The sequence below is a fragment of the Trichosurus vulpecula genome, chromosome 8 (genome assembly GCF_011100635.1).
Source record: "Trichosurus vulpecula isolate mTriVul1 chromosome 8, mTriVul1.pri, whole genome shotgun sequence".
Classification (NCBI taxonomy): Eukaryota; Metazoa; Chordata; class Mammalia; order Diprotodontia; family Phalangeridae; genus Trichosurus; species Trichosurus vulpecula.
Window position 1 is genome coordinate 204,552,444 of NC_050580.1, and position 18,596 is coordinate 204,571,039.

Sequence of the window (18,596 nt, forward strand, 5' to 3'; positions counted from 1 at the left end):
ATAAGAAGGGAGGACAGAGCCATTTGTGTGGGGCTTTGGAGATGGTGTTGATGAGGAGATTCTGGACAGCTGTAGCTAAGGGGCCCTCCAGCTTGTAAACCCGGATGTTGAGATTTTGTTGAACTCTGGTAACTATGTTTTGGGATTGAATCAGACAAAGTTTGTTGATGTTTGTAATTTGTTTGCATTTTGTTTTGAAGTTCAGGGTGTTGGCTTTTTCCCCTGAACTAACTGAATGATATTTGAATGCTGAATTAAAAGTAAGCTTGTCAACCCCTTCACCTTGCTTTCCTTAATTAAGCAGATCAGAAGAACCTGTGCTGTTGGCAGCTTTCTGGGTGCTAGCTGTGGGTGAATCTTATATCCTCACAGAAGCTGCCAGCCGGATTGTTCAAACAAAGAGATCCTAGGATTAAAAGTTTAGAAGGGACTGTAGAAACCCTGTAGTCCACTCCCCTTATTTTACAGATGAAAAAAAATAAGGCCTAGAAAATGAAGGCCACATATTAAGTGGCAGAGCCAAGATTTAGGCCTCAGGCCCTCTGACTCTAAATCCAGAGCCTATTTCCACTGCACCACCAAAAAAAAAGCCTTCATCACCTAGTATTCCCAAGAAGATGCCTGTCCAAGTACTAACAAGGCCCAAATTGCTTATTTTGTTGAGATCAGAGAATGTCAGGAATATTCCAGATGGTATGGCCATAGACATACCATAGGAGAAGAGAGAGGTGAAAGATCATGAAATCCAGGGAAATAATTTGGAAGAGAAGCAGCCCTTCCTACCCATTTTCTAGGTGGAGGTGATCGAGAATTCCCTATATAATTGATGAAAAAAGTTGGTCAGGGACATCACGAGGGGATCTCACTTCCCCAAAGATCCACCTCTATCCCATCTCCCTCTCTAGGGACTCTCCCATAAAATGACTCCTCCATGATAGAAAACTTACTTTGTTTTAAATGGTTCTTCCTTATGAGAAAAATGACTTCTCAGTAACCCGGGTGTGGCAGAGTGCCCAATCTTTCTTTCTTCCCATTTCCTCCATATCCTTCCCCCCAATTTCAGCTACACCGTGGCAAGATGCTACAGTGGAGGGACTGCTACGGAACATGAAAGACGTACAGGATGGGATCAGGATTGAAGCCATCATCACTTGTGCCACAGCAGCTGTAGAGCGACCTCGAATTGATGTCACTAAGAAGTATCAAGGTGGGACCTAGCATTGGATATCTAAGGTAGTATCAAAACATTGGCCCAGGTGCCTACAAGGAAAGTCTACATTTTTCCTAATGAGAAATAAGGTGGGAGGGAGCAAAAATGATGACAGACAAATGATGACTAAGGCCAATCGACCTTTGCTCCTTAGACCTCTTCCCTCTTAGCTCTTGCTTCTACTACTGCTTTTCCCCTCTCTTCACTTAATTTGGGTTTTAATTCTCTATTTAAAATTTCTGTTCTGGAGCAGCTAGGTGTCACAGAGCACTGGCTCAGAGCTCAAATCAGGCTTCAGACATTTGTTTTTGTTTTGTTTTTGGCAGGGCAATTGGGGTTAAGTGACTTGCCCAAGGTCACACAGGTAGTACATGTGTCAAGTGTCTGAGGGCGGATTTGAACTCAGGTCCTCCTGACTCCAGAGCCGGTGCTCTGCTCACTGTGCCACCTAGCTGCCCCTAAAGCAAAGGCAGATTCTTTTTTTTTTTTTTGCAGGGGGAAAGGCAGGGCAATTGGAGTTAAGTGACTTGCCCAAGGTCACACAGCTAATAAACCTATCAAGTGTCTGAGGCCAAATTTGAACTCAGGTCCTCCTGACTCCAGAGCTGGTGCTGTGCTCACTGTGCCACGTAGCTGCCCCTCAGGCTTCAGATAGACATTTACTAATTTGTTACCCTGGGCAAGTCACTTAACCCCAATTGCCTAATAGGATGATGATAACAAATTTTCTGTTCTACACTTCCAAGGAAACAGAAGTGTATGATCATAAATCTAGAGCTCAAAGGAAGCATAGAGGCTATATAATCCAACCCCATCATGTTGCAAATGAGGAAAGTGAGATCTAGAGAGCTTAAGTGATTTTCCCAAGGTTACACAGGTAGTAAGGGCAGCCAGGTGGCATGGATAGAGTGCTGGGCCTGGAATCTGAAAGACTCATGTTTGTGAGTTCGAACCTGGCCTCAGACACCTACTAGCTGTGTACCCTGGGCAAGTCACTTAACCCTGTTTGCTTCAGTTTCCTTATATGTAAAATGAACTGGAGAAGGAAATGGCAAACCACTCCAGTTCCTTTGCCAAAAAAACTCCAAATGGGGTCATGAAAAGTCAGACACAACTGAACAACATCACCACATAGGCAGTAAGTGACAGAGCTAGGGTTTGAAATCAAGTCCTCTGAACTCTAGAACTCCTCCCGAAGTTCCACCCAGGAGCCTGGAACCATGAGAATTTGCCCAGTCAGTTGAGTGGAGGTTTAGATCCTTGGCCCATAGAATTTCCAGTTACTATCTATGTGCTATTTGCGTGGTGAGAACTGACAAGGTTTTCAGAAACCATAATACATGCGGACTATCAGCATTGATTGGATGATTTATAATGCATCCTGGCACTGCTGTCCCACGAGCTGGGCATAGTGGGCACACTCTTTATTATGTTATGTATACTGACCATGTGACTCATGAGAGAGAAAGCAGATGCTAGCCTCAGGATTTAGTACACTAAGGTTATATGCTATGTGATTTGGCACATGATTATGATTTTAAAAAAAGTTAGCCTTTGGCATCAGGACTGGTCCCATCCCTCTCACTGAAGGAATCCCCAGAAGAAGATCCTCATTACATCAGGCCCAGACCTTCCACATGCAATGAAGCTAAACCCACCTCCTTGTCCTTCCCAGAGGAAAAGGGTAGAGCTTCATGACATCGGTTATCCCTCCATACACCAAGGGATGTGCAAATTTCCAAACAAGTCTTAAGACCTCTTGGAGGGCAACAGGTTCATTCATCATATAAAGTATTCATTATGTTTCTAGCTGTCTTTATTCCCCAGAGATAAATTTAGCTCAGTATAAGCTGCACATCACTTGTGAGCACATAGACTTGTCTGAACTATGTTATTCTTATATACTGGAGGGTAGAATTCAACCTGGGGATAGTCTCCAAATATTTGAAAACAGCCGTTATTCTAGATCTACAAGTTAAGTATCTACGGTTCTTTCAAACAATCATTGAACATTTGATGGTTCAAGGTCCCATCTCCATCGCTGGCCAACACCATCGGTGGGTATTCTATACTCGTCAATGTCCTTCCTAAAATGTGGCACCCAGAACTGAGAGCAATTTTCGAGGTATGGTCTCACCAGAACAGAATATAGTCAGACTGTAAATTCCCTAGTTCTGGATACTAGACTTCTGTTAATTTAGCCCAACCAAGATTACATTTGCGTTTTTAGCTTATATTGAATTGTGGTCCACTAAAACTTCCAGGTACTTGTCACATGAACTCTTGTTGTATATCACATTGCAATCTGGAAAATCCATGTAAAATTTTTTGGCCCTCCCCTTGTACCAGGGAAGTCTGAGTTTTTTTCTTTTTTTATGGTATGTTTACAGTACCTCATTGTAAAATTTGGGTTGATATTATACAATACTATATACATATATATATATATATGATATATATATATGTATACATACATACATACGTATATGTCATGCATTTCTGAGTCTCTAAACTTTTTCTGTGTCATGCTGGCCTTTGTGTGTCATCTGCAGCTTCCATAAAACTCCCAAAAAATTCCCATTTAATTTCTCACACAAATCCACAATATAGCAAAACCATGATATAGCAAGATGGAAGAGATAACTGTAATTGTATCTCTCTTATTTCAAGTCTGTGCAGGGGTAGGTGTGTGTTTTATGTGTGTGTGTGTGTGTGTGCATATGTGTGTGTTTTAAACCTAAGTGTATGATTTTTGCATTTATCCTTGTTAAATTTCATCTTGTTAGATTTGGTCCATCATCCTAGCCTGTCTAATTAAGTTAAGCATTAATTCCCTATTAATATTTTCTATGATTTTTTGTTGTTCTTAACCTCCAAAGCACTTCAGCTTTAGCCAACTAAATTCATGGCATTTTTCTAGATTTTTAGGATTTTTCTTCTTAAAATGAAAAAGATTAATAGGGTTCTCCTACCCATCCTAATTCCTAATTTAGTGACCAATACTTCTCCAAATAATTAAGGAAAAAAGGAGAGAGAGCTCATGCACAAAATTAACATGTCCAAATGAGATTTATTGAAAGATAAATTATAGCTGTTGGAAGCTCAAGAAAAGGGAGTTCGAAGGGCTGGAAATGGGAGATGCTATAAATCTCCAAGTTTACATTCAGGGCAGTTGTGAGCAGTGTAATTAAGAGTAGCAGCTGCAAAGATGGATTCCTGGTTTTCCTTTTCTGTAAAGGAAGGGTCCAACCTGTAATGTGTGTTAGTCAATTTTCCTTGCTTCCTATGGGTCTTAAGGCAGTGATTGGTGGGTTAACATGTTGCTCTCTATTATCTGCCCTCTCAGATCTGTATGTTGGGATATTTGAACATTGCAGTGGATTAAATGGGATGAAAAGTATAGGAACGAACTATCACTTAACAAAGATACTGAAGTTTGTCATTATGCCTATAGACTCTGGAGACTGACTCAGGAGAATTGAATTAGAGTAAAAATTCAAACCAAGCAGTCTGTTTTAAGGTAACAAATGGCCAAGAAATTTAGAGATGGAGAGAATTTTTCATAAATACACACACACACATATACACATGCATATGTATGTGTGTACACATATATACAACTTATATACTTATATATATGTACTTATGCCAATTATTTATCATTCTGCATACCTATGTAATAAGGGTGATCAGAACTCCCTTGATTTGTTGGACGCCTCACAGTTTGAAAGTGAGCATTGCTGTTAGGTGCCCTAGTCCAGAAAATTAAGGGGGTTCCATGATCCCTGTTACAACTATGTAATTTTGTTTCCTGTTATGTCTAGCCTTATCTCCCTAAACAAGCTGAGAAGGTCTCTTCTTGTCTCTGTTACAACTATGTAGTTTTTTTTTCCTGTTATGTTGAGCCTTATCTCCTTAAGCTGAGAAGGTCTCTCCTTGTCTCCAAAATCATCCATAAATGAATGTCTGACTAGGCCTGAAAAGCCCCATACTATCTGGGATCACAGATAACAATTCCCTTGTCACCATATCTACAACCTTTTGAAGGATGAAATTGCCATAAAGGCAAAAACCTCTTCACTGAGCTTCTTTTAGAAAAAAAAAGCTCTTCAACAGATGTATGGATAATCTCTCCTGATACCTATAGTTTCTCCCTTTGATATATGGCTTAGCAGCTGTATGTGAGCAGTTTCTCCTTCTGCCTCCATTTTCAATTTAAATCCCTGTTGATCAGATCCTGAAGTCTTTGGACAAATGTATCCTTCCAGGCTTGTTAGTTGTACTTGTTAGATGTACTCCATCCCTCTACTGTACTCTATCCCTAGCCAGCAGCCAAAATTATTGTCTCTTAAGTCCTGATCAAGAAATCCAAATCCCCCTCTGTGAAACAACATCTTTAGCCAGCTATTTCCTTCCCATGTCCTCTTTTTTTTCTTTTTAAATTTTTATTTTACTTGAACTTATGGAATAAAACAAGCATTTCCATGACATAGTACAATAAAAGATGATTGTACATAAAACTGCAGATCTACTATTTACAAATTGCTTTTCCTTTCAAATATACAAGATTATTGTGTAAATTTCTTTTTTTTCTTCCCCCCACCCCTACCACCCTAGAGATAGCTACCATTAGACATCAATAGGTGTATATATGCAATGTTATTCTACACATACTTCTAATCAGTTCTTTCTCTGGATGCTGATAGCAACTTCATCATATGTCCTTTATAGTTAATTTGTGTATTTATAATAGACGAAATAATGTATTCACTCAAAGTCATTCTTAAAACAATATTGTTGTTACTGTATACAGTGTTATTCTCGTGGTTCTGCTCATTTCATTCTTTCAGGTAAGTCTTTCCATGTTCTCAGCTCATCATTTCTTATAACACAGTAGTATTCCATCACAATCATATGCCACAACTTGTTCAGCCATTCCCCAGTGGATGGGCATTTATCTCTGCAATTTCCAGTTCTTTGCTACCACAAAGAGGGCTTCTATAAACATTTTAGAACATATAAGTTCTTTTCCTTTTCCCCTTATCATCTTTGGAAATAGACCAAGTAATAATATTGTGGTAAATAGGCAGTTTAAGAACTCTTTGTGCATAATTCCAGATTGCTCTCCAAAATGGTTCAATTATTTCACAATTCCACCAACAATGAATTAGTGTCCCAATATTTCCACATCCCCTCCAGCATTTGTCATTTTCCCCTTCTATCATTTTAGCCAATCTGGTAAATGTAAAATTATATTTCAAGGTTGTTTTAATTGGCATTTCTCTAACTAATAATGATTTAGAGTATTTTTATGACTATAAATTGTTTTGATTTCTTCACTGAAAACTGCCTCTTCACATCTTTGTACATTTACCAATTGGGGAATGACTCTTTCTTATAGATTCGACAAAATTATTTATTTATTTTAGATATGAGACCTTTATATGATAAACTGTTTATAAAAAAATTTTCCCCAATGTTCTGCTTTCCTTCTGATTTTGGCTATAGTTTTATTTCTACAAAAACTTTTTAACTTCATGTAATTGAAATTATCCATTTTACATATAACTTTGCTCTCCATCTGTTGTTTATTTATAAATTGCTCACCTATCCATAAGTCCGATAAGTAATATGTTCCATACTCTTCTGATTTTCTTGTAATATTTCTCTTTATGTTTAGGTCATGTATCCATTTTGAAATCCACTTTTAATTTTTTATTTAATTAATCCACTTTATTTTATTAAATGTCCATTTTTCCCCTGAAGGATTATATTCAGTTTTGCTGAGTAGGTGATTCTTGGTTGTAATTCTAGTTCCTTTGCTTTCCAGAATGTCATATTCCAAACCCTCTGATCCTTTAATGTAGAAGCTGCTAAATCCTGTGTAATCCTGACTGCAGCTCCACAGTATTTGAATTTTTCCTTTCTGGATGTTTGCAATATTTTCTCCTTGGCCTAGGAGTTCTAAACTTTGGCTGATGTTGGCGAATTCTTTGAATTTCTATTTTTACCCTCTAGTTCTAGAATGTCAGGGCAGTTTTCCTCGGTAATTTCTTTAAATATAATGTCTGGGTTCTTTTTTTGATCAAGGCTGTCAGGTAGTCCAATAATTCTTACATTATCTCCCCTCCATCTATTTTCCAGGTCAGTTGATTTTCCAATGAGAAATTTCACAATTTCTTCTATTTTTTATTTTTTTTATTTTATTTTATTGTTCCTTGATGTCTTATAAAGTCATTAGCTTCTACTTACCCAATTCTAATTTTTAAGGAATTATTTTCTTCAGTGAGCTTTTACACCTTCCTTTCCATTTGGCTAGTTCTACTTTTTAAGGAGTTGTTTTCTTTGATAAATTTTTGTATATCTTTTCCCCCCATATTTTCTGCTTCCTTTACCAAGATGTTGCTTCTTTTTGCATTATCTCTTGCATTATTTTTATTTGTTTTTTAAATTTTTCTTCTAACTCTCTTATTTCCTTTTTAAAATCCTTTCTGAGCTCTTCCAGGAGTTCTTTTGGGGCCTAAGACTAATTCACATTTTTCTTTGAGGCTTCATTTGTAGACATATTGACATTGTTATCCTCTTCTAAGTTTCCACCTTGATCCTCCCTGTCATATAGTATAGTAACTTTCTATGATCAGTTCTGTTTTTTGTTTTTTGCTCATTTTTCTGCCTATTTAGTGACTTTTTATTTTCTGTAAAAGTTCAGCCCTGCTCCTGGAGTGACGAGGGCACTGTCCCAAGGAGGGGCGGGCTCAGGGCCTTGCTGCTGGCTAATACTGGGTCTTGGGCCTCACTGCTACCCTGCACTGACTACTGGCTTACCCTGGGATTTAGAGCCACACCACTGATTTGTACTGGGGTCAGGGCTTTGCTGCTGGCCCCCTGGGGTGAGGCTTGCCCCTGCTGCTGCCCAACTGTACTTCCCTTCTACCCCAGTGCAACACACTTTTCCTGCTGAACTTCCAAACTGTCTTGGGCAGGAAAACTGCTTCACCACTCTAAAATTTGTTCTGAGGAATAAAAATTGCAAGGTTGTTTGGAAGGGGATTTGGGGGAACTCAGGCAAGTTCCTGCCTCACTCCCCTATCTTGGCACCAGAAGTCTTGAAGATGTTTTGAGTAACTTGGCTTAGAAGAATTGGAATGAATCTGACAGGGAGTCCAGCCTCCAGGGCATCCCCTTTGCAAGAAAGTCAGCAGGTGTACATTCTGGGAAGTTCTTCTGAAGAGCTGTCTTTGAGGTCAGAGTCTTACTCATGGGCACCACATTGAGGACCAATAAGAGAAATTCAAAGAGGAAGTCTCCTGAAGTCTCTTGTGTAACAAGCTGGGAGTAGGGACAAGATGGCGACTACCTGAGTCTTTTGTGTCTTCCCTGAGTCTTTTCCTTCAGCAACCGGAAGTGAGGTTGGCCTCTGCAGAGTCTGCAGTAAGACTACCAGAAAAAGAATCACAAAGGGGCTCCCATGCCCTCTTTTCTAAGGTTCATGCCTTCCATAGGTAGCAGTGATAAAAAGAAAACACCACCTGTGCCCTTAAGATTTAATTTCTGCCCAGGACTCCATAATTCTTCGAGACCTGCCTTGTGGGAGTATTATTTATCTCTGTGGTAGATCTTGGTGATCATATCTGACAGGTCTCAGTAGGCTTTCTGTCAAACCATTTAAAAATCATGTTGAAAACTGAACTCATTCCCAACATATCTATTCCTATCGAGGGCACCACAATCCTTCGAGTCTCTCAAACTGCAGCTATAGGTCATCCTTTCCTCCTTGTTCTCTTACCATATCCAATCTGTTGATAAGTCCTCTTGATTCTAACTTCCTGTATTGGGGTTCGGGATGGTCTCTTAGCACTTGTTCAGTCAAGTGCCCTTGAAGAGTTTGGCCTTTGTTTCCTTTGATTAATTCAGTGTCTTTGATTGAGTCTTACTAGGTGCTAAACCCCAGGCCCAAACCCCTATTAGGTGCTAAGCCTATGTGGATATGAATTGGTAACTAAGGTGGGGCTCCAGGTGGGACCAATGAGGGAAGTCGCTAACACCAGAGCCAATTGAAGAAGCCTAAGTTCTGGTTGCTCAGATGATGTTTAATGACATCTGAAACTGGATAAAAAAAGAAGACAGAGCTATTTGCTTAGGGCTCTCACTCTCGGTGACCGCCGATGTGGAGACTCCAGGCAGCTGTAGCTAAGAGCCCTCCAGCTCATAAACCCGGATGTTGGGACTTTGTTAAACTCTGGTAACTATGTGTTGGGATTTGAATCAGACGAGGTCTGTCTGTTGATGTTTGTAATTTGTTTGTATTTGCTCTGAAGTTCAGGGTGCTGGCTTTTTCCCCTGAACTAAGTGAATGATATTCGTATGCTGGATTAAAGTAAGCTTGTTAACCCCTTAACGTTGCTTTCCTTAGTAAAGCAGATCAAAAGAACCTGGACTTGCAGCATTTTGTGAGCTGGTTGTTGTTGGTTTTACACCCCCAGAGCAGCTGCTAGCCGGATTGTTGAAACATTTTCCAACATCTCTTGTATATACCCATTCTTTCCTCCAGCATTGCCACAGGCCTGGTGCAGGCCTTTATCACCTCCCATTATTGCAGTGGTTTTGGTTGGTCTCCTGCCTCAAGTCTCTCTCCACTCCAGTCCATCCTCCACTTAGCTATCAAATTGATCTTTCTAAAGTACAGGTCTGGTCAGGTCACTATCCTTATTCACTAAACTCCAGTGGCTCCTTATTAACTCCAGCATCAAATATAAAATTCTCTTTTTGGCTTTTAAAGTCTTTCATAACCTAACCCAGGGGTGGGGAACCTGTGGCCTCGGGGCCACATGGGGCCATCTAAGTCCTCAAGTGCATCCCTTTGACTGACTCTAAACTTTACAGAACAAATCCCCTTAATAAAAAGATTTGTTCTGTAAAACTTGGACTCAGTCAAAAGGCCACATCCAGAAGGCCACATGTAGCCTCAAGGCTACAGATTCCCTACCCTGACCTAGCCCCTTACTACCTTTCTAGTCTTCTTACATCTTACTCTCCTTTATGTACTTGACAATCCAGGTACACTGTCCTTCACACAAGCCACCCCATTCCCAGACCATGCATTTTCACTGGCTATGTCCCTACCTGGAATTCTCTCCTTCACCTCTGCTTCCTGATCTCCTGGGCTTCCTTTAAGTCTCAGTTCAAATCTCACCTTCTGCAAGAAGCTTTTCCCCATCTCCCTTAATACTAGTACCTTCCTTCTGAGACTTCCTCTAATTAATTTATCCTACATATATTTTGCTTGTATATAGTTGTTTGAAGATTGCTTCTTCCATTAGATTGTGAGCTGCTTAAGGATAGAGATTATTTTTGCCCCAGTACTTAAACGGTACCTGGAACATAGTAGCAGCTTAATAAATGCTTGCCGAGGAAGACAACATACCCTCCAAAGACATATATGTCAGTTCGTATGATCTGTGACTGCATATAGCTGCCTCAATATGGAACTACCAACTACAAGAATGTACCTCCTTCTTATTGTAAATACTAAATGGTCTTTACGACTTGCATGAACTGATGCTAAGTGAAGTGAGTGGAGCCAGGAGAACACCATACACAGTAACAGGGTTGTGTGATGACCGACTTTGTTAGACTTAGCTCTTCTGAACAATACAATGATCTAAGACAACTCCAAAAGACTCATGATAGAAAATGCTGTCCACATCCGGAGAAAGAACTATGGAGTCTGAATGCAGATCAAAGCATGCTGTTTTCTCTTTCTTTAGTTATTTTCTGTTTTTTCTTTCTCATGGTTTTTTCCCCTTTCATTCTGATTCTTCTGTCACAACATGACTAAAGTGGAAATATGTTTAATAGGATCACACATGCATAGCCTGTGTCAGATTTTATGCTGTCTTGGAGAGAGAGGAGTGGAGGGAGAGGGGAAAATTAGAACTCAAAATCTTATAAAAGCAAATGTTGAAAACTAAAAATAAATAAATGTTCTTTCCCTCCTGGATGTACCAGTAAATCCCCAACATCACTTGATGAAGAACAAGGAACTATTTCCTCACCAGAGGAGTCCGTTCTGCCTTCCATAGGAAGAGCTTCAACATCATTAAATAAGATAGCTAGGTGGCACAGCTGTCAGAAAGACCTGAATTAAAACCAGCCTTAAACATTTACTTGCTATGTGACCTTAGGGAAGTCACTTGACCTCTCTCAACCTGTTTCCTCATCGATTTAAAAAAATAACAATAATAATATCCACCCACCTGAGGATGTTGTAAGGATAAAATGAAATAATACCTGCAAAGTACTTAGCATATCTTAAAGTACTTTAAAAATACTTATTATCTAGCTCCAATGGTTTTTCTTCTCATTCTTCTCTGGGTTGCATTCTTCTACCTTCCAATCTCCTTAGATGGGATAGGATTTCCCTCTGTGGTTTCATTAGTTTTTTCTCCCCCTTTGTTTTCCTCTTAAAACACAACTTTAATTCAAACAATACTTATTAAGCTCTTAACCATGTACCAGACACCTGGCTAAGATCTGTGGATACAAAGACAAAAAAGAACAGTTCCCCCCCCCCCCTTCAAGGAGCTTACATTCTACTGGGAGAGGGGATACAAAAAATTCATAAGTAAATATAAAGTACATAAAATAACTTAAAGAGGGAAAAAATGCTCATTTTTCCTGAGACGCCCACATTCCTCCAGCCCTCTCTACTCCTCCTGCAGTAGAGAGAGCAACCTGCATTTCATACATACGTAGCTGTCAATTGTCTCTGGAAACAACACCAACATAGTAAAACCTCTGCAGTCCCCGAAATATTTTCCTATCTTCCACAGCCTACTCAAAACTGAAGTTCTCCGTTCCCTATGGCCCTTACTATTAACTTTTATAGCAAATTGCATCATGGAGGTTCTGTTCCCATAGATCCTAAGTCAGGCCTTTTGGTAGGGAACTTTCCCATCTCTTCTTATACTTTCCTGCCTTTTCTTGTTTCTGAAGCTCCTTGGTCAGGTAATTGATCATCAAGAGAGTCCTACCAACAGCTCTACAGCAACACATTGAGCTGTCATCTGCTAGAAGGCCTTGGACTGTGAGTCCTTTCTCAACTTGTTCTTTCTCCACTCTCATGACTGTGCAAAGATGTGCTTTTGTCCTGCCCTCTTCACTACTTGTACTATTTAAATAGGTACCCAATAAATATTTGTTGGATAAATGAACATAAAACACCAGCACTGGACCACAGGTAAAGATGGAAGAAATTTGGAAGTCATCAAAGCTTTCATTTTATAGATGAGAACCCCAAGCCCCAGGGAAATAAAAATGACTTGCTCAAGGTCCAGGGGTGTGCTGGAGCCAGCTCAAACCAGCTTTCAGGAGCTGGTCGTTAAATTTTAATTGTAAGCATTCACACCTTGGGAATAAGCAAGCTAGCAATCAAGGCTTGACTTATTGTTTTGTTGATTGTCTATACTTAAAATGATGGAATAAATGTTAATAATGAAGATTAAATTTAAAACCATGTTGTGTCACTTTCAGAGAATTGGTTGGGTTTTTTTTTGGGGGGGGGGTGTTGAGGGAGGAAGGCAGGGCAGTTGGGGTTAAGTGACTTGCCTAAGGTCACACAGCTAGTAAGTGTGTCAAGTGTCTGGGTCCAGATTTGAACTCAGGTCCTCCTGACTCCAGGGCTGGTGATCTACTCACTGCACCACCTAGCTGCTCCAAAGAGAAATTGGTTGTTAAATATTTTTTAGCACAACTGCCAAGGTCACGCATCAGAACCAACATTGTATGCTCTACAGCGGTGGTGCCAAACTCAAATAGAAATAGTTCCTTTGGGTGATATGCTGACTTAGAAAACCACAAGTTAACATTATCTGTCTTGTATTTTAAAAAAATTTTTTGTTAAACATTTTCCCAATTATATTTTAATCTGGTTTACCCTGGGAGGGAATTTTTCAATTTACCTCTGGTACGTAATGAAGAAGGGTGTGAGAAGGAAGTTTTCTGACCTCCCTCTCTTATGATGGCAGACAGTGAAGACAATGATGAAACTCAGCTCATCCAGGAGATACCAAAGGAACTACAGCCTATGATCAAGGAAGCACTTACGGATAAGAATGCCAGTGTACGCATGGCAGCAGCTCTGTGTCATTACGCCATCCAGGCACATGACAGCCAAGCCCAGGAAATCATGCAGAATGCCCTGGCAATAGGTGAGGGGCTAACATACCATCACTTTTCCTCTGAACCTGAGGATACTGCCTTCTTTACTCTTATTTCTTTACTAATCCTTTACTCTCCATCATCACCCTCTGGAAATTTTGCTATACACTAGGAGTTGGTTTTGTAAAGAGCACTCCAGGAACTATTATTTCTATCTATCATGGCTACAATTTTGGCATGTTACTCTCTGGGCTATTGTCTCATGGTCTAAATAGGCTTCTTACAGGCCAGAGTAGTTAAAAAGGATCCCCTTCATTTTTGTGTGTGTGTGAGACAATTGGAGTTAAGTGAGTTGCCCAGGGTCACACAGCTAGTGTCAAATGTCCAAGACCAGATTTGAACTCAGATCCTCCTGACCCCAAGGCCAGTGCTCTAACCACTGTGCCACTTAGGTGCTCTGTTTTCTTTTGGGGTTTGGTTTTTTTTGAGCCCTTTCATTCTTAAAAGAAAAAAATCACAATTAGGCAGAGCATGATAAAGTTATTAAGTAAAAATATAAGATAACTTCTTCATACCATCAAAAGTCAAGCCATGTTATCTAAGGAAAGGCACAGATAAGAGTCATAGAGGTCAAATGCCTTTGGACCATCAAGGAATGAAGCTATTCTAGACCCTAGAGTAGAAGTGGAAGCCTGAAAATCAGGGCTCTTCAAGCAGCTACCCTCTATTCTTAAGGATAGTGATTCCTAAAAGAGTGATGGACAGTCATTAAGGAGTCAAGTGGCCCCATCTGGGATTGTCCCAGGAATGCACTTTTCCATTTTTTTGCAGGGATCTATCTTACCATCACTGTCTCCTCAAGGCCTTTCCCCAACAACTTTTGGCCTCTAAGGAAAATTCCTATTGAATCAACTAATCACTGAAGCATTTACTGAGTGTCTACTATATGAGAGACATTATGTACTATTGTAGTGTTTACCGGATTTTGCTCAAAACATTTGGGATGAAGGAAGGGACAGAGGGTAAGAGTGTGAATGCTCTTTGGAAGCCCTTAATTATACTTATTTATTCAAGCTATGGGTATGCTTTAAGGAGCATTTATCCCTTCTTATCCCTAGCTAAATCACCTGTGCAGCCCATCTAAAGTGAGACTACCCAAGGGCATGGTTTAGGGTGTGACCATCCCAGAGGGATAGTCCTTAGACTGGGGAAATCAGTTCTAACTGCTTCATGATCTTCCTTCTACTGTTCCTCCAATTCCATCTTGACAGGTAATGATGCTGACAGCTGGGCAGCAGCCCAATGCTTGGCTCTGGATGGGATTGCTTCTTTTGCTGTGGTGAAGAGAATCCTCTACCAACTGTTTTGCAGAAAGGACAAGGAAACAGAGGAACAAATTTGGCTCCTACTGAGCTATCTCAGTGATAAGACGGTAGGTGCCCATTCTAGAAGCATACAGAGAGAGACCAAAACAGAAATTGGATCTTTTGCTATTCTTACAGCCAAATTAGGGTGGCATTGTACATTTTCCTATCAAGTTGCCTTCACAGGGGTGGACTCCACAGTCTATCCCTACTAATACCTCTCCACTGAAAAGGTCCATTCATAGTCTTCCAAAAACATCATCATTTATCACATGCCTAATTATTTATGGCAATTGTGAACTGGTATGCCTAGAGCCGTATCGGCACACTAAGGTTTGGACCGTAGCTGGGTTCGAATTTGGGAAAGTTAATGGCGGTTAATTCTCAAGGCAGGGAAACTGAGAATGAGGGAGCCTTCAGTTTCCAGACATCAGGACAAGTCAGAGCTTGGGGATACTAGGAAGTCAAACCAAAGGTCTAAGGATCTGTAGGGAACAATAGTCAAGTTTCTGGAGAGTTCACAGAATCTCAGAGTTGGAAGTAAACTCAAAGTTCCATCTAGTCCAGACCCATTCCTGAATGAGAATCCCTTCAACAACATGGCCCCAAAGTAGCCATCCAACCTTTACTTGAAGACCTCCGATGCCGAGTAACTGCAGAGACAACCAACGCATCATACTTTTGTTTAACTCTAATTGTTAAAAAGTTTTCCCTCACATTGACTCTAAGCTTGACTCTTGGAAACATCAGCCTGTTTTTCCTCCTTCTGCTTTTTGGGGCCAAGAAGAACAAAGATAATCCCCTCTTCCACTTAATGGTACTTCCAATACTTAAAGACATCAATCAAGGGTCCCTGAATCTTCTCCAGACTGAACACTTCAATCAGTTCTCATAAGGCAGGAATTTGAGACCCTTAACCATGCTGGTTGCTCTTTTCCGGACACTCTCCAGATCATCAATGTTTTTCTTAAAATGTGGTGAACTCAACTGAACACGATACTCCAAAGTAGGGTACAGTAGGCTATAATTGCCTTATTGCTTATTATTATGCCTCTCTTAATGCTTCCTAATAGTATATTAGCTTTCTTGATTGCTATAACACACTGTTGACTCGTGTTTAGTTCATAGACCACTAAAACCCATCTTTTTTTTTCAGATGAATTGCTATCTAGCTGTGCTTCCTTTATTATCCATGAAGTTCATTTTTTTGACCCTAAGAAAAAGGCTTTGTTTTTATATTTACTATAAACCATTAAATTTTTATAGTTATTATAACTATTCAATTTCATCTTAACTATATTCGGTCTATTTCCTGTTAAGAACTTAAGGTATCCTTCCCAACTTTGTACCATCAGCAAGTTTGATGAACATGCCATCTATGCATTTATTCAAAGTATTGATTTTTTTAAAAGCACATCAAATAGCTATAGCCAGGGAAAATTTACCTTACCCTTTGAATTATTGTTCTATCCTGGGCCTGGGGAGTTGATTTACAGAGATGGAAAGAGATTGAGCTCTCATTTGCAATGGAGCAAAAGTTACAGGATAGGATAGAATGAGGCTATCTATACATTGTAACCTTTTCTTCTCATTTGCTCTCTTCTTTGCTCTGACCTTGCCAAGCCAGGAAAACCAGTTCCCCTTGTAGTCAAGTTTGAGATTAGTAGTGCACATTCCTCCTACAATTTCTTTTCACAATTTCATGCACATGTATGTGGAATTCTATCATTCTGCACCAAAAGATCTGAGAGGTATCCAGGAAGAAAGCTAGGATATGGTTGGAGACAAATATCTCCCTACAGGAACATTTGGTATAGTTATGTTTTCACCTTTTTTTCTATGTACAATTAACTTTTTGATCACAGAATGCTAAGTTTCTAAATCTATTAATGTAGTAAGAAGTGAGTTGAACCCACAGATGGAATTGGGGCTCTGAGCTAGGTATAGATCGCAAGTTTCATATTTTGATATTTTGAGCAATATTCTGTTTCATTTTCTAGATGAAATTCAGACCCAGCCATCACAGGGCTAATTGAAGTTGTGTCAGCCTGCTGCTGCCTTATAGGCTAGGCAACAGGGAAGCAACCTGGTTGGTAGGCTGAGCTTTCACAGGTTATCAACAGGGATACTGCAGCCTCTCAGAAAAGGAATAGCTCATGCATGCATAGGAGAGAGTAACTAACAAAGTCTGGATTGGTAGAGAGTCCACATATTGTGCCCATTTAATTAAATTGCCTTCCTAAACAATGAACTCAGTAATAAGCCATGTGTAACAATGTTGCTTGCAGCCACTGTGGAGGTGTAAGACCAATAACAGTAGTACACAGGGGGGCTACTAGCACAGGTTTTTTGATCTGCTTTTCTAAAGAAAGCAACTTTAAGGAATTTATAATCTCACTTTAATGAAACATACATATATCATTCACTTAGTTCAGGGGGAAAAGTCAGCACCCTGAACTTCAGAGAAAACACAAACAGAAATTACAAGCAGAAATTATGTAAACAGAGCAAAATAACACCAATCAGCAGACAGGATTCCAGCTGTCTATTCAAGCAATACATAAACAGTTACCAGAGAGAAAAGCACCAACATCTGGGTTTTCAAAGCCGGGGGCTCTGTGACTCTGGCTACCCAGAGTCTCATCTGGTCAAATCACATGACATTCTTCCAGTGAGTGAGAGGCCCAAAACAAAATGCCAATCTCAGATCATATATACCATTCTCAGGGTCAGAAGGCGGCACAACCATGTGACTCAAACCCATGTGAACTAGGCTTTCTTGTTTCTTAAGCAGGTCATCAAAGACTCTTGATTCAATCAAAGACTCCTGATTGAAACAAAGGCAAGACTCACTAAAGGCACTTGATTGCATTAGCATTCCAAAAGAGAGAACAGTAAAAAAAGTCCCACCCTGATTACCATTATACCATGTTTCAGCACTAAAGTCAAATAATCCAAGGGGCCCAAGTGGGTGCTAGTCTCACATAGCAAAAAAGCCTATTACAGATCCCTAGGGCACCCTTCTAATGATGTCCTTCTAATCAGACACTGAACCATTAATGACTTCTTTGGGAGTTCGATCATTCAAACAACTCTGAAACTACATAAATATGTTGTTAATTATTCCACTGATCTCTAGACAATATAAAATACCCGGGGGTACACCTCCAAGATAAACCCAGGAACTAAATAAACAAAATTATGAAAAAAATTCTATGCAAGTAAAATCAGATTTAAATAATTGGAGAAATATTAATTTTTCATAAGTAGGTAGAGTCAATGTAATGAAAATGGCAATTTACCTAAACTGATTTATATACTCAATGCCATCCCAATTAAATTATCTTTTTTTTTTTTGCAGGGGGAGGGCACAGCAATTGGGGTTAAGTGACTTGCCCAAGGTCACACAGCTAGTAAGTGTGTCAAGTGTCTGAGGCTGGATTTGAACTCAGGTCCTCCTGACTCCAGGGCCAGTGCTCTACTCACTAGCTGCCCCTCCAATTAAATTATCAAAAAAAATATTCCGAATTAGAAAAAATAATAACAAAATTCATTTGGAAGAATAAAAAGCCAAAAATATCAAAGGAATTCATGAAACAAATGTAAAAGAAGGAGGTTTAGCAGTACCAGACACTAACGTCCATCTTTTCCACCAAAACAGTTAGCTAGAGCTGTTGAGCTGCGGTGGAAAGAATATTGAACTACGATTTGGGATAACTTGGATCTAATCCTGGTTTTTCTACCCTTAGTCTGTGTGACTATTGTTAACACTGACATTAAATAAACTCAGTAGAGGTGTGGGGAGCAGGTGAATGACACCATAAACAGCTGTCCCCATCCTTCTGGAGGTGCCCAGAGGCAAC

At 39.8% G+C, this 18,596-nt stretch overlaps 1 protein-coding gene across 1 annotated transcript in view; it reads left to right on the forward strand.

The window, feature by feature from the left end:
* Positions 1–18,596, forward strand: part of HEATR4 (HEAT repeat containing 4) — a 110,424-nt gene that overhangs the window by 26,552 nt on the left and 65,276 nt on the right. The window contains exons 6-8 of the mRNA XM_036734503.1: positions 1,064–1,207; positions 13,237–13,419; positions 14,641–14,801. Of these exons, the coding sequence (XP_036590398.1) occupies positions 1,064–1,207; positions 13,237–13,419; positions 14,641–14,801 (488 nt within the window). The remainder of the gene's footprint in view (positions 1–1,063; positions 1,208–13,236; positions 13,420–14,640; positions 14,802–18,596) is intronic.